This window comes from Limanda limanda, chromosome 10, assembly GCF_963576545.1.
Source record: "Limanda limanda chromosome 10, fLimLim1.1, whole genome shotgun sequence".
NCBI lineage: Eukaryota > Metazoa > Chordata > Actinopteri > Pleuronectiformes > Pleuronectidae > Limanda > Limanda limanda.
The window spans coordinates 15404327-15420183 of record NC_083645.1 but is presented as its reverse complement, the minus strand read 5'-3'; the positions used below and the strand labels follow the sequence as shown (position 1 = coordinate 15420183).

At 42.4% G+C, this 15857-nt stretch overlaps 2 protein-coding genes across 3 annotated transcripts; both read right to left on the bottom strand.

Annotated features, from left to right (window-relative positions):
* Nucleotides 1–5355: 5355 nt before the first annotated feature.
* Nucleotides 5356–9084, bottom strand: LOC133011780 (zinc finger protein with KRAB and SCAN domains 1-like). Its single transcript, XM_061079675.1, has 4 exons — nucleotides 8201–9084; nucleotides 7675–7793; nucleotides 7421–7538; nucleotides 5356–7303 (listed from the first exon to the last, which is right to left on the bottom strand). Exons 1-4 carry the CDS (start codon nucleotides 8556–8558, stop codon nucleotides 6309–6311), a joined length of 1590 nt encoding a protein of 529 aa, XP_060935658.1. The 5' UTR covers nucleotides 8559–9084; the 3' UTR covers nucleotides 5356–6308.
* Nucleotides 9085–9289: 205 nt separating this feature from the next.
* LOC133011849 (zinc finger protein 425-like) lies at nucleotides 9290–15597 on the bottom strand. Of its 2 annotated transcripts, none has more exons than XM_061079765.1 (5): nucleotides 15411–15597; nucleotides 13048–13446; nucleotides 12073–12197; nucleotides 11521–11581; nucleotides 9290–10955 (listed from the first exon to the last, which is right to left on the bottom strand). In XM_061079765.1, exons 2-5 carry the CDS (start codon nucleotides 13379–13381, stop codon nucleotides 10126–10128), a joined length of 1350 nt encoding a protein of 449 aa, XP_060935748.1. In that variant the 5' UTR covers nucleotides 13382–13446; nucleotides 15411–15597; the 3' UTR covers nucleotides 9290–10125. The 2 variants fall into 2 exon arrangements, with proteins under 2 accessions (XP_060935748.1, XP_060935749.1); XM_061079766.1 differs by lacking the exon at nucleotides 15411–15597 and adding an exon at nucleotides 14147–14199.
* Between the last annotated feature and the right edge of the window lie 260 nt (nucleotides 15598–15857).

The window sequence follows — 15857 nt, the reverse complement described above, 5'->3', positions numbered from 1 at the left end:
AGCTCTCATAAATTCTGACAGCATTGTCAATCTTTTCTGACACTTATTGATCCACTTAAAAAAAAACACCTTAAAAGAATGACGTGAATAGATGATTTGATTTGTCCATTGATTTGTATCATTAACAAAACGTATCATCATTACATCGCCTCCACCAGACATTTCTTAGTGTGTATTTTATGAATATTGGAAATAAAAGAATAAGTGACTGTGACATCACTGACTGGCATTTACATGTCATTAATATAACCAGAGAAATATAATTTGTAGCACACGTAGCCTACTAACAGAGATTACAAAGAACCAAAAGAATAAACCTGCTTCCATCAATTTAGGTCATAATGGGCCAGAAAAACATACAAAACGCTCGGAAAAGGTTGTGATATATTGGGGCCATTTAACACTGCTATGGCTAACGATAGCTAACTGTGGCTAAAGATGCCTAAACACGGCTAGCTGTGGCTAACTGTGGCTAACGATGGCTAACAAGGGCGAAAAAAGGCTAACAGCAGCTAACATGCTATGCTAACATATTAGCAAACCACTCTGGCTGTAGATTGTGTGTTATTCACGTACCTTTTTGCACTGGATGGCTCAGGAAGACAAATAAATCTGCTTTCAGCTTCATCGATGTTCAACCTTCTTCATCTGCCATTTTCTTCGTGTCTGTCAGTTCCTGTCTGTCAGTATTAGTGGCTGACGGCTGCCAGCCTGAAAAAAAAAATCATGCTCTAAAACAGGTTTCAAAAGAAGTAAGGTGGTTTCCGACCATGGTGCGATTTCTTTACATAGTCAATCGTAGAACTTAATTGGATATCCAGATAATTGTTGTTGCTGAGGCCTAATTTAACCAGACATTCTTGGGGGGCACCAGGGTTTCCTGTATTGGAGTGGAACAATCCGTTAAGAGTTGGCTTAAAGGATTGTCACCAGCTGATCCTGGAATAAGCTCAGTTTTCAAATTGTTTGTTTAAAAATGCTTAAACACAATTCTGGAAGAAGAATTTGGATTTTTGCTACCAAAGGTGGAAAAACCAGTGCACACACTACTGCTCTCCCTGCCCCACTGTAAAATCCTCATCATCATAATAGTCGTCATAAGACTATAATCACCATCATCACCCCTGAATGGGAGGTTTGTTCAGGTACAGTAAGTCCAGTGCAGCTTGTCCTTATTAACTTGCCACACCATGACCCTGGGCCTGCGTGGCAGCAGCCTCCAATCTGTCTCCCGTAGCGACCGTGCCATTCAGCCACGAAGGCTTGGCCTTGGACCGGTCCTCGGTTACCTAGGTGACAGCTTAGTGTGACGACCTTCTGTCCCAAACGTCATTTGAACCCATTTTCCCCCCAGAGTGAATGTGTGAGGAGTATGTTGTGTCCTCACATCATCTCCTTCAGAAGAGATGGTGGAGACATCTGGTCTTTTATAATTAATCAGAAAAGATGTGTCTGCCCATGAGGAGATGGACAAGATTATTAGATGAGGAGAAAACACTGTCCTGCTGAACAGAGGCAGAACCAACCTGATGGCTGGGGTCTGGATTTTCTGAAAACCTGATAGAGACCAAGTGATAAACAACAAAAAACAGCAATTCACAGCTAATGTGTTGAGTCACCGGTGACTCATGTTTAGTTCATAAGCTGAAGCTGTCATCTAATTTACATCAAACCCACACTCAATACAAGAGTCAAATTAAAGCAAAACTATAAAACACATAGGAATAATTTAAAATTCCATCTAAAAAATCAAGTACCTTTGTTTAAGTGATAAACAAAACCAAGCTATCTGGAGCTAGTATCAGAGGTCCAGACAAATTCGTTGTCTCAAGATAACACTCTCGAGTTTCCCATGGAGACTGATTTATGTATTTAGTAACTAAGTTTTTCTAAAATTATGACAGAAATCAATCCATGTCTGATTCCTTGGGAAGTGCTGTTGCCATCATCAAAGTTGATATATCAGAGAAAACAATAATTTTATATTGGACACACTCCACTTCCAAATACCCATCTTAGTCTCTCTCCTCAATTTCTCCTTTTTCCCTTGTTTACTTGAAAGGATCGATAAGCACTGAAGGATGAAACTTGTATCACTTTTGAATAATGGATCCACATGTACCATTTAAACCGTATGAACTTGTTCCTGATGTGCCACCTACTTTGCATTACGTAAACCAGGATTTCATGGACAGCTTCTGATGTTTAAATTGAGTTTATGATCTCTTTAAAGGGAGGGAGTGAACTTTGAGACCCCAACACTATTCAGACCTACAGCCAGTCAACACGATAGTGATCAGCATCATTCATCAGGAGTCCTGATGTGTCCAATCAGACGAAGCAATGCTCGTGAGATGCTGTGTCTCTTGACCTGCTGCTTCTCTCCCATCCACCCCCACTCCAATGTGCAGACATACGGTTGCTTAGCAACCCGAGAGCAGCCTATGGTGAACATGCACACTCATTCGTGCAGACACACACACACTTGGAAAACCCAGTGGGTCTGAAGGAGGATGATAATGCACTCCCACCCCTCCACCACGCTCTGTGACCCCCAAAATGTGAAGAGAAACACTCAAAGCCACTGTCTGGTAGAGATTCATTCAGCGACAGTGGCCCACTGACACACACACACTTAATTAAACATGTACACATGAAGCCCAATGCCTGAGTGGAAATCTGTCCCTTGCACTCAACTGTTGGCATCACATACATACTCTACATCCAAAATAACAGTGGAACAATCCCACCGGGGTCTCTGATAAAAAAAGCTTACGTTATCTCATCATATGTACATCCACAGCCTCCCTTAATATTTGACGAATGTGATGGATTACCAGTGGACTTTAAGCCCGGCAGCCATGAAATCAACATTTTACGCAGACAAAGAGCCTTAAGAGATGAAAGTTAAAAAGCTCTACAGCGTCTCCCCAGTCTATCACTATTAGCACATTAAGTGAGTGCTTAAATACAGTCAGCAGACGATGGATCAACTCGCTGCCTTGAGCGGCAGACAGCACTGTAATCCCCTGAAGGGGGGGTTTCACTACAGTAATGGCCACCATCATGAAACTGCAGCCCCCGTGGAGTGGTGGGACTAGGTAGATTACGAAAAGCCTGGGAGCAATGTTAAACCCCTTACAGCCACAACACACACACAAACACACAAACACACACACAAGGAGGGTGATAAGTGTGCACACGTAAATACAGCCACAACATGCAGATTTACACACAAAGAAACACACCTGAGAAAGGAAAGGGTAATAAAAAGGTGTCCGTAATGACAAATAAACACACACTACATCCAGGGGAATAATCTGACTAATTCCCCAGTGGGGTGTAATACTCTGTCTTGTTTTACGTCTGTATGGCATGTAAGGAGAGGAGGGGGGATACTTTTACTCCCCGAGGATTATGGGTTGGTGATGGAATGACTCCTTGGGCCTACAGGGCAAGGGGGTTGTACAAGGCCGAGACTGGTTGCATTTACTTTTGTAGCAAATTGAAGCCACAGCCTCAGGGGCAAGAGAAAGATAAATACATGGGAACATGGTAACATTAAAAGGTAAAGGGCACATTATAGCCTGATCCCTGCGAGACAACAGATTGATAACGGTGATAAACACTGCCGGGAACCTGGTTACCTGACACTGTAAGTTATTATTACACGTCGACTGTGAAAACAAACAAAATTTATACTAAATCGAAGCAATAGAGCAATTGACGATAAAGCCATTAGACTTGGGTCACACGAGTTTATCAGTGCCAGCGGGAAAAACACTGGAATGTTATTTTGAAAGGATGAAATATCTATGCACATTTTTTTTTCCCCAGATGCTTTTCTCACATAAATTCAAAGCACTATTATTGTATACAGCCCCCCCAGCTTGGTCAGCTGTTCATTTGTTGCGTATCTCTCCTGGGGAAAAGCTGCTTAGAGCAAAAAAAAGGAGATTACAAATATCCCACTATATAAACAGAAAACACAGCAAAGCCTGTGTGACCCTCACTTATGAAAGAGGGCCACACAGGCTTTGCTGTGTAGGTACACACACATACCTATTTTGAGACCCAAATCTGAGTATAGATTTGGATTTCTATGTGACCTGACACTTTCATCTTCTCATAAATACAGCACTTACACAGTATGTTCACCTAAAAGGTCTCTAAGAGCTGACAGCTTTACTCAGTGGGGAGTCAATCCTCGGACATTAACAGTAGTCCAGTTACCCCAACACACACTTTGGCCCTATTTGACTTATAAATCCATAAACATGAAACTGTAAGTAAGACTTAGAAACCCTTCTGAGTAATATATGATTAAAACTTTCATTTATACAACTGTGAGGGTAATAATACAGAGAGAGGCAGACACAGGTGACCTCTGGGGGAGGGGAGGGGAGGTCAGTAGTGGAGGTCACTAAATGTAATTGTTCTATGAGCAAACCAAGGCATCAGCAGCCATGGGAATACATACACACATACACACACACACACACAGCTTGTCCCAGCCTTGCTCAGCAGGTGAGACTGTGTGTGAAAAGAGAGAGAGTGAGAGACAGGGACAGATGTCTCCGCAACCTCAACACATCCCACATGCTCAAGGCCTTTCTGTATGTAGGTGTGTTGTTACACAGAACTGTTCCCTCCTAACTTGGTCTCATTGAAGGTGATGGGGGATGAAATCCAGTATTATAGCTTTGTGTAAAAAAAATTGTATAACTGAGGATTCATCAGTTTGTGTGAATCCGTCTTTTGATCATTTACTATTTTTCTCAATTTTAGGAAGTGAGGAAACATCACTACGGCAAATAAAACAGGATCTTTGACGGCAGCTTTAAGTTTGCCGACCACGGCCTTGATATATTGTTGATCCAACAGACATAAGTACAAAATCCATCTTTGTGTATCCAGTGTATTGTGCTGCAATAGAGTGATAATAACACAAGGGAATTTCATTCTAAAAACCTAGATGCCCACTATATCCTCTTATTCCTAAGACTGCAAAAGCCACCTATGAGCTTCTGCTGTACTTTTGATATTTTTATACAGAATTAGTACATTGGATTTTAACCCCCATCCCGTGCAATGACCTCACATTAGATGGGATTTTTTCAAGGAGGAACAAATGACAGGACAGATTACTTAATGTACATAAGTGCACATGAGCATTGTCTTATGGCAGGCCTCGAGCAAATGTGAACCTCTCCTTTAGGATTATCGACTAATGTCAAGACATCATGCTGCTAAAAAAGGATTTTGATGAAACTGCAGTTGGTTTTACAAACACACTTCAATACAAACTGCAGGAGAGAAATGTGGCATTTTACAGGCAAACAAATGAGTCCAGGGTCTCATATACCCACACTTTAATTTTGCATTTTAAGCAGACACAAAAAATTGAGCGAGGGTATGATGACACATGTGCAAACATTGAGTGAAAAATGTGAAACTATAGGGCAGATTGTCAAACATGCCAAGAAGGGCTTCTTACTGTGTGCAATGATGTCCACTACATACGTTTGCATGTTCACACTGCCCCCTGGTGTCTGACCATCAGCAGTGCAAAAATATTAGATTATTTGAATGCATGGTTTCAAGTTGAGGAAAACAAATCGTTTTTTACACGAGTATATTATTTAATTTCACTTTGCAAAGACAGGATGAAAATAAAAGCACAGTCCTTACACAACATGGTTATGGTCTTTTTGCAATAACATTTGTATTTTAAGCACAGTGTAAATATGTTTGAGGAGATGGGCAGTAGATAAGCACAATGTTGCATGCCACATGTCTAAATCTAATATCAACAAGCCTTTTTTTACTGGCTTCATTAAAAACGTGGTTCTCTCATCTAGAGTAATGAAATGGTGAGTGGATTTGTTCAGTGACTGACAGGGAGGAAAACCATTGTAAGAATGGGTCAAACTCGAGATTATTTTTTTGTACAAAAACAGCTTATACTGTTGCTTATTATAGTCAATCCATAATACAGTAAAAACAAAGTGTTTCCTTCTTAGTGTGACCCTTAACTCTGACTTGAATCATCATTACAGATAAAAATGAGGGCAGAAATCAAATCTATTTGATCTCATACTTCATTTATAACAAAACCTGATGCGGATTTCATTTTATAGTAGCGTCACATCAAATAAAAAAATGTTTTAAACAAATTCTTAAATACTTTCAAGCTGTTTTAGGTGTTCATTGATAAATTCAGGTGGGACTCAATGGGCAGCCCTGAAATAAGCTCCTCGGGTTTGACAACTAAATTAAAGTGCAGAACAATCTTTTTTGTGATCTTCTCAGATGGGATTCTGGCCTATGTCAGGCTCCTGCTGGTCTTCCATGTAGTAGGGATCTCCTTGGTGGACTCTGTGATTGTGCACCCTCAGGTTCCCCCTGTGAGCAAACCTCTTCCCACACTCTGTGCAAGCGAAGGGCCTCTTCCCCATGTGAACATCCCGTTGGTGGGCCCTCAAGTTACCACTGCGGGCAAAACGTTTACCACACTGAGCGCAGCCAAAAGGCCGTTCCCCTGTGTGTGTGCGAGTGTGAACTGTCAGCTCGGAGGGAGTGAGGAAGCTCTTTTCACAGAACTGACAGGGATGCAGCCGGACCCCCGTGTGGCGCAGAAGGTGTCTGCGCTGGTGGGAGGGGTATGTAAAGCACTTGGCACAGTATGGACATGTGTAAGGACGTCCATTCCCTCCACCAGGAGCTGGAGGGTGGCTGAGGGCATTTGTGTGGCGTAATGTGAGCGACTGCGAGTTGGACTGGGGTCTCAGAGGGTCTCTGCTGCCCAATGCTGTCGCTCGCCGTGTATGATTGATGGTGCCTCTCCCACCCTGGTCGTCTCTGAGTCTCCATGGTGATTCGCCGGTGGGAGCTTGGGGTTGATCCTGCTGAGCCTCCCTCTGCCCGACAGCCTGACCCTGTACGGAGTTCTGACTGGAGTTCTGGTCCTCAGGCTCCTGGTCCAGGAAAGGGAAAGAACTATTGTCATCTTCATTGCTGGTCTCGTCAGAGACAAAACCAGGTCGGAAGCAGGATGCGTCAGCGCCAGTACTGCTGCTAGCTGGCCCAGGGCAGCTGGTGCCATCTGCCTGCAGGTTCTCTAGACCGGACATCCTACCTCGAGTGGCCTCCAACGCTGGTAACCAATCCCCTGGTTGAGCTAAGCTTGGGTCAGGCCTGGGAGAACAACGTCCACTCTGGGAGATGGAGAGAAACGGGGTGGAGGCTTGATCCTGAAGGGGCCTGTGGTCTGCACTGCGACTGCCGTGGTCCCAATGAGACACTGCAGACAAATTAGGGAGAAAATGAAAATTGACAAACTTCTCACCATTTATTGTAAATAATTATCTTTCTCTAGCATAAAAAGGGTTAATAGCAGGTCTAGAATTGAATAACTTACATTTGGACTTGGCTTGTGTGATAGACGAAGTATCTATCTGCCTCTGGTCCCCAGCAGCAAGGCTTCCCTCCACGGTTTGAACTGCGACAGAACCCAGGTTTGGCCGTGAACCAGCACGCTGTGGAGAATAGATGAAACAAGTCTGTAAAACTATGGAAAACAACACTGCAAAGCACGGATCCCATGACAGAAACCAAAATGATTGAACTACTTCAGTACATCAAACTTCTGAATCACTGAAGACGGGGTCTGACCTCGTGTTTTACTGAAGCTCCGTCCTGGCCTGTCACCTCCTCTTTCAGTCCACTGAGGCTCTGACTGAGGCCTTCTCCTGGGTCTGGGTGAGAAGTCACATCCTTCCCCACATTCAGTCCTGTGCAAGAAAAGTAAAAGAGGTCAGTTTATCAGTAGAGTAAGATCATGCACAAACTACAGCTCATACTACCAAAAAACTTGATGTAAGAATACGATATGGGTCAGGGAGGAGGGGAGGAACTCATTAAATTATGGTGCAGCCAGATCAGAATCACTTTCCCTTTTCTTTCTCATTGCGAGAAAACAAGTTATAACAGAATTCATGGATCTGGATTTTTGTTGTTATCAGGCATGTTTACGGGACTGACATTCATGAAGGCCTGCAATATGTTGCAGATCTAGATAAAACGAGGATCACATGAATATAAATGTGGTTTCATGAGGGTACACTAGGGCCTTGTTGATGTGTGTCAGTCTAACTTTAGTTTGACTCTTCTGACCTACAACAATGATTTGTATCATCACCTGATCCTGTCGGGGTCTGCTGCCTGGTGCTGCCCTCTCTCTCCCCCGGTGGCATCTCCCCTTCCTCACCCGGCCCGCCCTTCGCCCGCTGCCTCCTCTCCACCTTCTCCAGCTGGCCCCGGAGGATGGAGATCTCCTCGCTCCTCTGCACCAGCTCCGCCTGCTGCTCGCACAGGCTGCCCTCGAAGATCTTGGCGATCTCGCACACGGCGGCGGCCAGCAGGGAGTCCATGACGGTGGCCAGCTGGGCGTGGAAGCTGCTCCTCACCGACTCCATCGCCCGCAGCTTCACCGGTGGATCTCCGATGCCCACGACCGAGTCCCCGCGTTGTTTACCTCTGCGCCTAAGAGCTGCCATCAGATGCTGCCATGCTGAGAAGCTACATGTCTACCCTTTAATTCGGCCATTGACTTTCATTTAAAATCCAATCTCCTGTTGGCTCAACACCTGATAGTCTCTATGTCAATAAAGCTTTATTTATTGTATTTCGCAGGCTCACGCTTCTACTGCTCTATGCAGTGATAACATCCAATGTGGTGCCTGACAGAAATCCAGTCTGCACAGTATTCTACTATAAACATGGTCTACTTCAAGCTAGCTTAAAGAAAACAGGTTGTAAACAAGCACAAGTGTTTTGACGTACGCTAGCTAGCATTAGCTGAAGCTAACGTGTAAACAAGAGACCCAGTGAAGCGTAGCCAGTGCTATTGCTAGCCGGTTTAAGGTCGTACTGCCGCTAAACAGTGGAAATACTGCAGCGGTTCCAGGCTGGAGGAGGTGAAGGCTCGACAGGCGGTGGCTACACGTCTTCGCCGGTTCACGTTTAATCCATGAAAACGCTTCAAATTCACAGACTCGTTTTCTGCGTCCTCCGGCAGGCAGGTTGTCTGTGACGCGATCAGTGTGCAAGTATCGCGATAAGAGAGAAACGACCCAGGCACTGCAGAAGATCAACTCCTGAGATCCACAATAAATTATTTGAGTTTTAAAAGAGATTCAGATAACTAACATTCTCAATATCATGGTTGGACCACACCTAGACTTCATATTCAATGCACACTGCTAGAATTAAAGAAAAAATGTCAGTATACATATATACATGTGGGTTTTATTGGGGTCATGTATACACACAATAAATAAACTGTACTTTAAAAAAACAGTTTAAAAACAGTAGATAAATACATACAGATAATTGAATATGTACTCACAGTTAATACATAGACCGGGCTGGGCAATTATCCATGCAGCTTCTTGCCAAGGTGGCTGTTTAAAAATATACTAGACCGTTGCAGCCAATAAGGTCGTCAACGTGTAGATCTGCTGTAAGGCAATATTGGTTTTCATAAAATGTAAAAAACACACATTTCCTTTAAAATGTTCTCTGAATGCTTTCAATTTACAGCAATCATTTGTCTCCATCACAACATAAAAGTACATTGGCTGTCAAGATTTGCCTAACACCCGACAACATACAAACCGGTTTGATCGTCATTGGTGAACTTTTCAATAAAGTAAGGTTTTTAAAATTGCCATCAAAAACTATATCTTGATGACAAGCCATTTGCAAACACAGATGATAGCACAGTATTTTTCTATCACGGGTCTTACAGTAAATTACAGAAATGGGGAATACAAATGTGGATATAAAAATCTATTTAAGATACATCCGATTAAGCCCAAAAACTGAAAAGCTAAAAGGGATAGGAACACTATTGACCACAATCCGTCTGATTCTAACTGGCTTTGCTGTGGCAACCCGCCATGTGGTTTCCGAGGCGCCCGTAACTGGAGAAGCCATCTCCGCAAACTTCGCAGACATTTGGTCAATCCCTCACACAATGCTTTGTATATCCTGCTCTTCTGGTAATACCTTCTCGCTCTGGACTGGTATCGTATAATAGCTGCACGTTTTTGTGCGACAGTATTAATTGATGACGGGTACGAAACTTTGAAGAGCACCCTCTACAGGTGAGGGGTCTCTCTCCTGTGTGGGTGCGAGTGTTCCATCAATTTGCGACTCGGCTTTATCGCCTTGACTGGGCCTATTCTCCACATTGTCACTGCTGATGGTGCTACCCGGCTCTCTGCTGGGAGAAACCGATGCCTCTTCGGTGTCTTCTAAAGGCATGGTCCACGTCATGTCTCCCTTTGTCTCAGCCGACTTATTTTTGTCCTGGTGTAATAACATGTGCTTCTCGAGTGACTGCTTATTGCAGTAGTCCTTCTTGCACACACTACAAGCGAATGGTTTGACGCGCAAATGAAGGTGAATGTGATGGAGGAACTTGTTTCTCGAAGAAGAGGTTTTTTTGCAGTATGGACAGCTGTACCTTTGAGTGCGCCCGTCTTTCTTGGTCATCAACAGCAGGTTTTCATCTGCTTCCCTTGCCAACACTTTCTTCAGTTTTTTGCAATTTATATTATGAGACATGACATCACGTGGAGGGACATTCTTTTGGCATCCTTTGCATCTGGTGTGTGATCGTGCGTGTATACGTAGGCTATATTCTCTATGAAACTCCCTCTGACAGACTTTGCAGGTGTAGACCGTCGCACCATTTTCCACCGTCTCCTGTTCTGTGGTCTCAGTTGTGTCTTCTCTCTCCTCTTCGCCGCTCGACACTGTGCATTTTTGTATTTCTTTCTTCTCTTGTCTCGTCTTGGGGCTTCTTTCTGTTCCATCTTGCATTTCTCGTTTGAACACTGGTAGTATAATTGTTCGAGATTGCTTGTGTTTATCGTTTATCGTGGAACCTATGACAGAAAAAAAATGCCAAAAATGTTACTGGGACCCAACGAAAAATCACAGATGACATGCATATGACAAACTGATTGAACTGAACTGCCAAGTTATATTTAAAAAGTATTGGGTAATAATGTAGGGTTTTTTAAATATGCATCTTTTTTATTATATGGCGACCCCATGTATAAACTATTTTAATCCTTCAGGTACACATAAAGTACCCAGGCAATTCAGTCTTTAACATTCCATTTTAACATGGTTTGCACTGGTAAAAAGTAGGTGTATATTTTTCCACCTGTACTCTGAATAATCCACAATTTTCACCAGACCAAACTTCTAATGAAGAAATGGTCTCTGTAGAAACTCCCCACTGTGTTAATGTTGATTATCCACACTTTTTGAAAAAAGGTGATGCAAAATTTTGTTAATGATAAACACTATAAACTCAATTCTTCGCCCCAAATAGTTGGAAGTGTAAATCAAAGTAAATGTGCCCTTTAAATATTTACTCTGCCAATTCTGAATATTTACAGCACAAAAAGATTTATGAAAGAATAAGCTTAGATTGAAACCCACTTCTCAAGGATCTCCTGGCACCGCGTGGTTGCTGCTGGGAGTCAATGGCGCGGATCATCACCTAGAACACAGACGTTTCTGGTTAGACTCGATCTCCAATGATTCACAAAGCAAAGCACAAGAGAAAATGTGTACACGTGTGTCTGTGTAAGCAACCAATAATGAGATAATTTCCTTGGATGTTTTGAGACTGTCATGACTCTGCCTTAATGGGAGTGAGTGAATAAACTAGCTCTTTAAAACCAATAACAGCTGAAGACAATGTGGCCTAACCTGACAAGCTGGATACACCCAACATGTCATGAAAACTAGTCAGTAAAGTATAAATCAGTACTTTGGCCTTTCCTAGAAACTTAAGGCCAGAGTATAAAGGTCACAGGTTACAGAACACGCCTATCTAACAACTCCAGAGAGCCAGTCGTGTTTCCAGGGCTTCAGTCAAGGATGACAACACTTGTATTCACTGTAATATATTGTGTAGTCATCAGCGCCTACATGATAGGGTGCACTGACGAATTGCGCTGCCTGCCAGATCCAGAATCAGTTACACACCTCTTGCTTGATGACTGGAATCCGGTGCAGTGGAATCAACAGCTTGCGAAGTCGGACACTGGGACACGCAGCCTCTCGCTTGGACGTGGCCTCATCACCCAGCGGAGCACACCAGTCGTCCGGCACTAACCAGACCAATTAACAAAGGCATGAACATTATGAAGCCGCAAATGCATGCACACACTTGAAAACGCTTGTTCTTTGCTGGTCTAGTGAGAAATTTGAACTTATGCTGGTTATTGGATGCTATACTTTATTGTACAATATTTAGCGCAATTACATTTTCCTGAAATTTCAGTGTTAAAATTCACCTAAAACTACTCAGCATGCCTTGATTAAAGTTATACAACTTGTAAGTTCTTACACACCTTCTACGGTCTCTTTGGGTTTTTAACCAATTAAAAAAATCAGACAAAAAAGGAATGCATAATTAATGCCAACAGAAATGACACATTTTAAAAACAGTTGTTAAAACTAGAATTAAAATCCCACCCAAAATTAACACTGATTGAATCCAGAGCCCTATCGTTGAGTGAGAGCCGTGAGATGGAGTCAGGGTCTGCTTACAGAGTGAACCTCTCTCTCTTCATAATGCATTCCATTTATTCATTAGTTTGTGTGATTAACACTGTACAGTGCTTTACAGTACAGTAAGTGGTCAGGCAGTACAGTTGTCAGCTCAAGTGTTCTGGCATAGGGAGGCAGGAGGTGATTTTAGGGTTCCGATGAGTGAATAACCTGATTTAAACCTGAAGGCTGTGAAGGATTAAGAGAGGACGTTTGTCGTCTTGCTATATACTACTGGTGTATTAGGAGTTCCCTTGTAAATGGTGACAATACTTGTGCAGTTATTTGAGTTACATGCATGTAAAACTGTTTTCCCTGTTATTTCATGTCAAAATTCTTAATTACCACAATAATACCCAAGAAATGTAGAAAACTTAAACATGACAGCAGCATATTTTGTCAAGTTACCTTCAATATCAATCTCAGGAACACGAGCAGGTCGTCCACGGAGCTTCCTCACAGCCTCAGGCTCTCTTTGATTGCCTTCTCTTCTATTGGTCTGAGTTATTTTTTTATCCGCTCTTCTGACACCTCCAAACTCACGTTCCGTCAGCTTGATCTCTGCAGTCTGTAACTTTGTTTTGAGATGAGCCACCTCCTCGCCTTTATTCACCAGCTCCATATGATGGGCATGTAAGTTGCCCTCAAAGATCATCATTATCTCACACACAGCCCTCCTCAGGACTGACTCCAGGGCCGTGTTTAGCTGGGCCCTGAACTCTCTGACCAGAATGTCGGACATCTTTGAAGAAGGTGGTGACAGTTTTGTGTGACGTTGTACTGGTCCTTTCGTTATCAATTACGCCCCTAAACAAATAGAGAAGAGATCAGGTTAGGGTCATTTACAAAACAGCATATTGTTATCTAAACTTATCAGGGTGTAGGTTTAATGATACTCAGAGCATTCCTTATCCATAGGACCAGGGTTAAGAGCCACCAGGAGACCAGCGATGAGCCATACTGGCAGAATGCATGTGGAGGTGGTCTTTTTCATTGTGTTTCATTTATGTGGACCAATACTTTTTTAACTTAAAGCTGCTTTCAGTCAGGCACTGAACTCCAGCCGGTACTGTCGAGCCTGGTCCCATCCGGACCAGACAGCGTCTTCGTTGATTCGAGGTTCAAGTCGGAAAGGTTAATAATTTAGACAAGTTCAATGTTCAAAAGTTTCACAGTAATCAGTTTATTGTATAAGAACAATACTTACAGAGAGTCTCTGGGGTTCTGCGGGACACGTCACCAGGTTCTCTGGATCATGTCGAGAAGAAGCCCCCTCTCATCCTAGGTCCACAGTATTTATCAAGACAGAGGGTGCAACACAGAGGCGGTTCTTTTCTTTGAGGGAAATCAGAAATTGGCCAGATGTATACTGTTTCCTCAAAGTGCAGTTTTTTGCAAGCATCTCACTTGTAAGAGAAAATCCAATCTGACCAAGTGTCCTTATCAAACAGGGAGTTTGCCACAGCGGAGAGACACAGCAGATTAGACTTAGAGGAGGTTTTCATACCTTTTTCTCACAATATTTCATGAAGTATTTCATTGTGTTAGTTCTGGCACGTCCTCCCTCATGTGCTCTGTGTGGTTGTGCTCTGTGTCTGACCCTGCGCCTGAGTCAAAAAGCCACACATCACTCCAATAAAAGAAACAGTTGTAGTATTATTGACCCTATAGACTATATAGCTACTATTGATTCACAGGATATAAATGTAGGTAAACTATAGTGAAATATAGTCATAAGATAGAGAACAAAACATAGATATCTCAACAGTACGTCCTCCCTCCTGAACGCTGTTTCACCCCTTGCTCGAACAAAATCTTCTATTTTTTAAACTCGTGTAGACAAAGAATCTCGCACTGGGTTTTTTTCAGAGGTAAGAAGAGCTCAGGTCTGACAATGACTTCTGAGCAATAACAATTATATATCTATATAGGCACCCATTGTGATCCAGTGAGTGGGTATAATACACAAACTTTAACCTTCACTCAGGAGCTGAAATCAGTCTTTAAACCAAAAATAAACAATGACAATTGTTTATTATAGACAATGACTTCTGAGCAATAGCAATTATATATCTATATATTGTGATCCAGTGAGTGGGTATAAGACACAAACTTTAACCTTCACTCAGGAGCAGAAATCAGTCTTTAAACCAAAAATAACAATAACAATTGTTTATTATAGACAATGACTTCTGAGCAATAGCAATTATATATCTATATAGGCACCCATTGTGATCCAGTGAGTGGGTAAAAGACACAAACTTTAACCTTCACTCAGGAGCTGAAATCAGTCTTTAAACCAAAAATAAACAATGACAATTGTTTATTATAGACAATGACTTCTGAGCAATAGCAATTATATATCTATATAGGCCCCCATTGTGATCCAGTGAGTGGGTATAAGACACAAACTTTAACCTTTACTCGGGAGCTGAAATCAGTCTTTAAACCAAAAATAAACAATGACATTTAGTGTGATATTTTTAGATAGAGTAACGTGAAACTTTTAATTTCAGGCCTCAACACATCATGTATTGGACACACACTGAATGATCTTTCCCTGTGATGCTGGTTCACTGGTTCCCCAGAAACATCGGATGTGTATTCGTGAGCTAACGTTAGATTAGCTAGCTACATGTATTATTCCCTCAATAAGTTGAACTATGAACGAGAAGTGGGCAGCTGTTTTCAACTTTAAGAAACACTGTTGTGATCATTATTCAGTTGGAAGCTGGTGATGCACATGGCGGAAGATTGTTGTCGTTACTCACCGTCCGGTGGAAGATGAGAGCCGCTTCTTCTGCGGAGGTTCTCGGTTCACAGCTTAGTCTGGAGCCGAGGGAACGTGTCGCATGAACCGGGAACAGGCTCCTCCGGGTCGGGCAGCTACCTACGACATCCACTGTTCGATTCCCCTTGTACTAAGACAGCAAACCTGCAGCAAGTTAGAATGCTAATCCGCCATTTTCACTCCGCCAGACCGGGCAAGGAAAGCGATGTTGTAACGTCATCTTCTCCCACTTCCGCTTCCTCCGTCTTCAGTAAAATATAACAGTCAGTTCTCTTTTTGTTCTTTTTATGTTTTTTTTAAATTTGATTAAAAAGTATAACATTTAAATCTTAACTTATGAGCCCTGTTACAATGTTATGTGTATACACATGAATAGAAACCTGAAATTATTTTATTAATAATTATTAATAATTATTTTATAATTATT

Excerpts from the sequence above, each read along its gene's own strand:
- LOC133011780 (XM_061079675.1), bottom strand. The coding sequence starts at position 8,558 with ATGGCAGCTCTTAGGCGCAGAGGTAAACAACGCGGGGACTCGGTCGTG. Across the intron at positions 7,794-8,200 it reads GCAGACCCCGACAGGATCAG|GACTGAATGTGGGGAAGGAT; the intron begins GTGATGATACAA and ends TTTCTTGCACAG. Across the intron at positions 7,304-7,420 it reads CACACAAGCCAAGTCCAAAT|TGTCTCATTGGGACCACGGC; the intron begins GTAAGTTATTCA and ends ATTTGTCTGCAG.
- LOC133011849 (XM_061079765.1), bottom strand. The coding sequence starts at position 13,381 with ATGTCCGACATTCTGGTCAGAGAGTTCAGGGCCCAGCTAAACACGGCC. Across the intron at positions 12,198-13,047 it reads TCCTGAGATTGATATTGAAG|TGCCGGACGACTGGTGTGCT; the intron begins GTAACTTGACAA and ends TGGTCTGGTTAG. Across the intron at positions 10,956-11,520 it reads TGCCAGGAGATCCTTGAGAA|GTTCCACGATAAACGATAAA; the intron begins GTGGGTTTCAAT and ends TTTCTGTCATAG.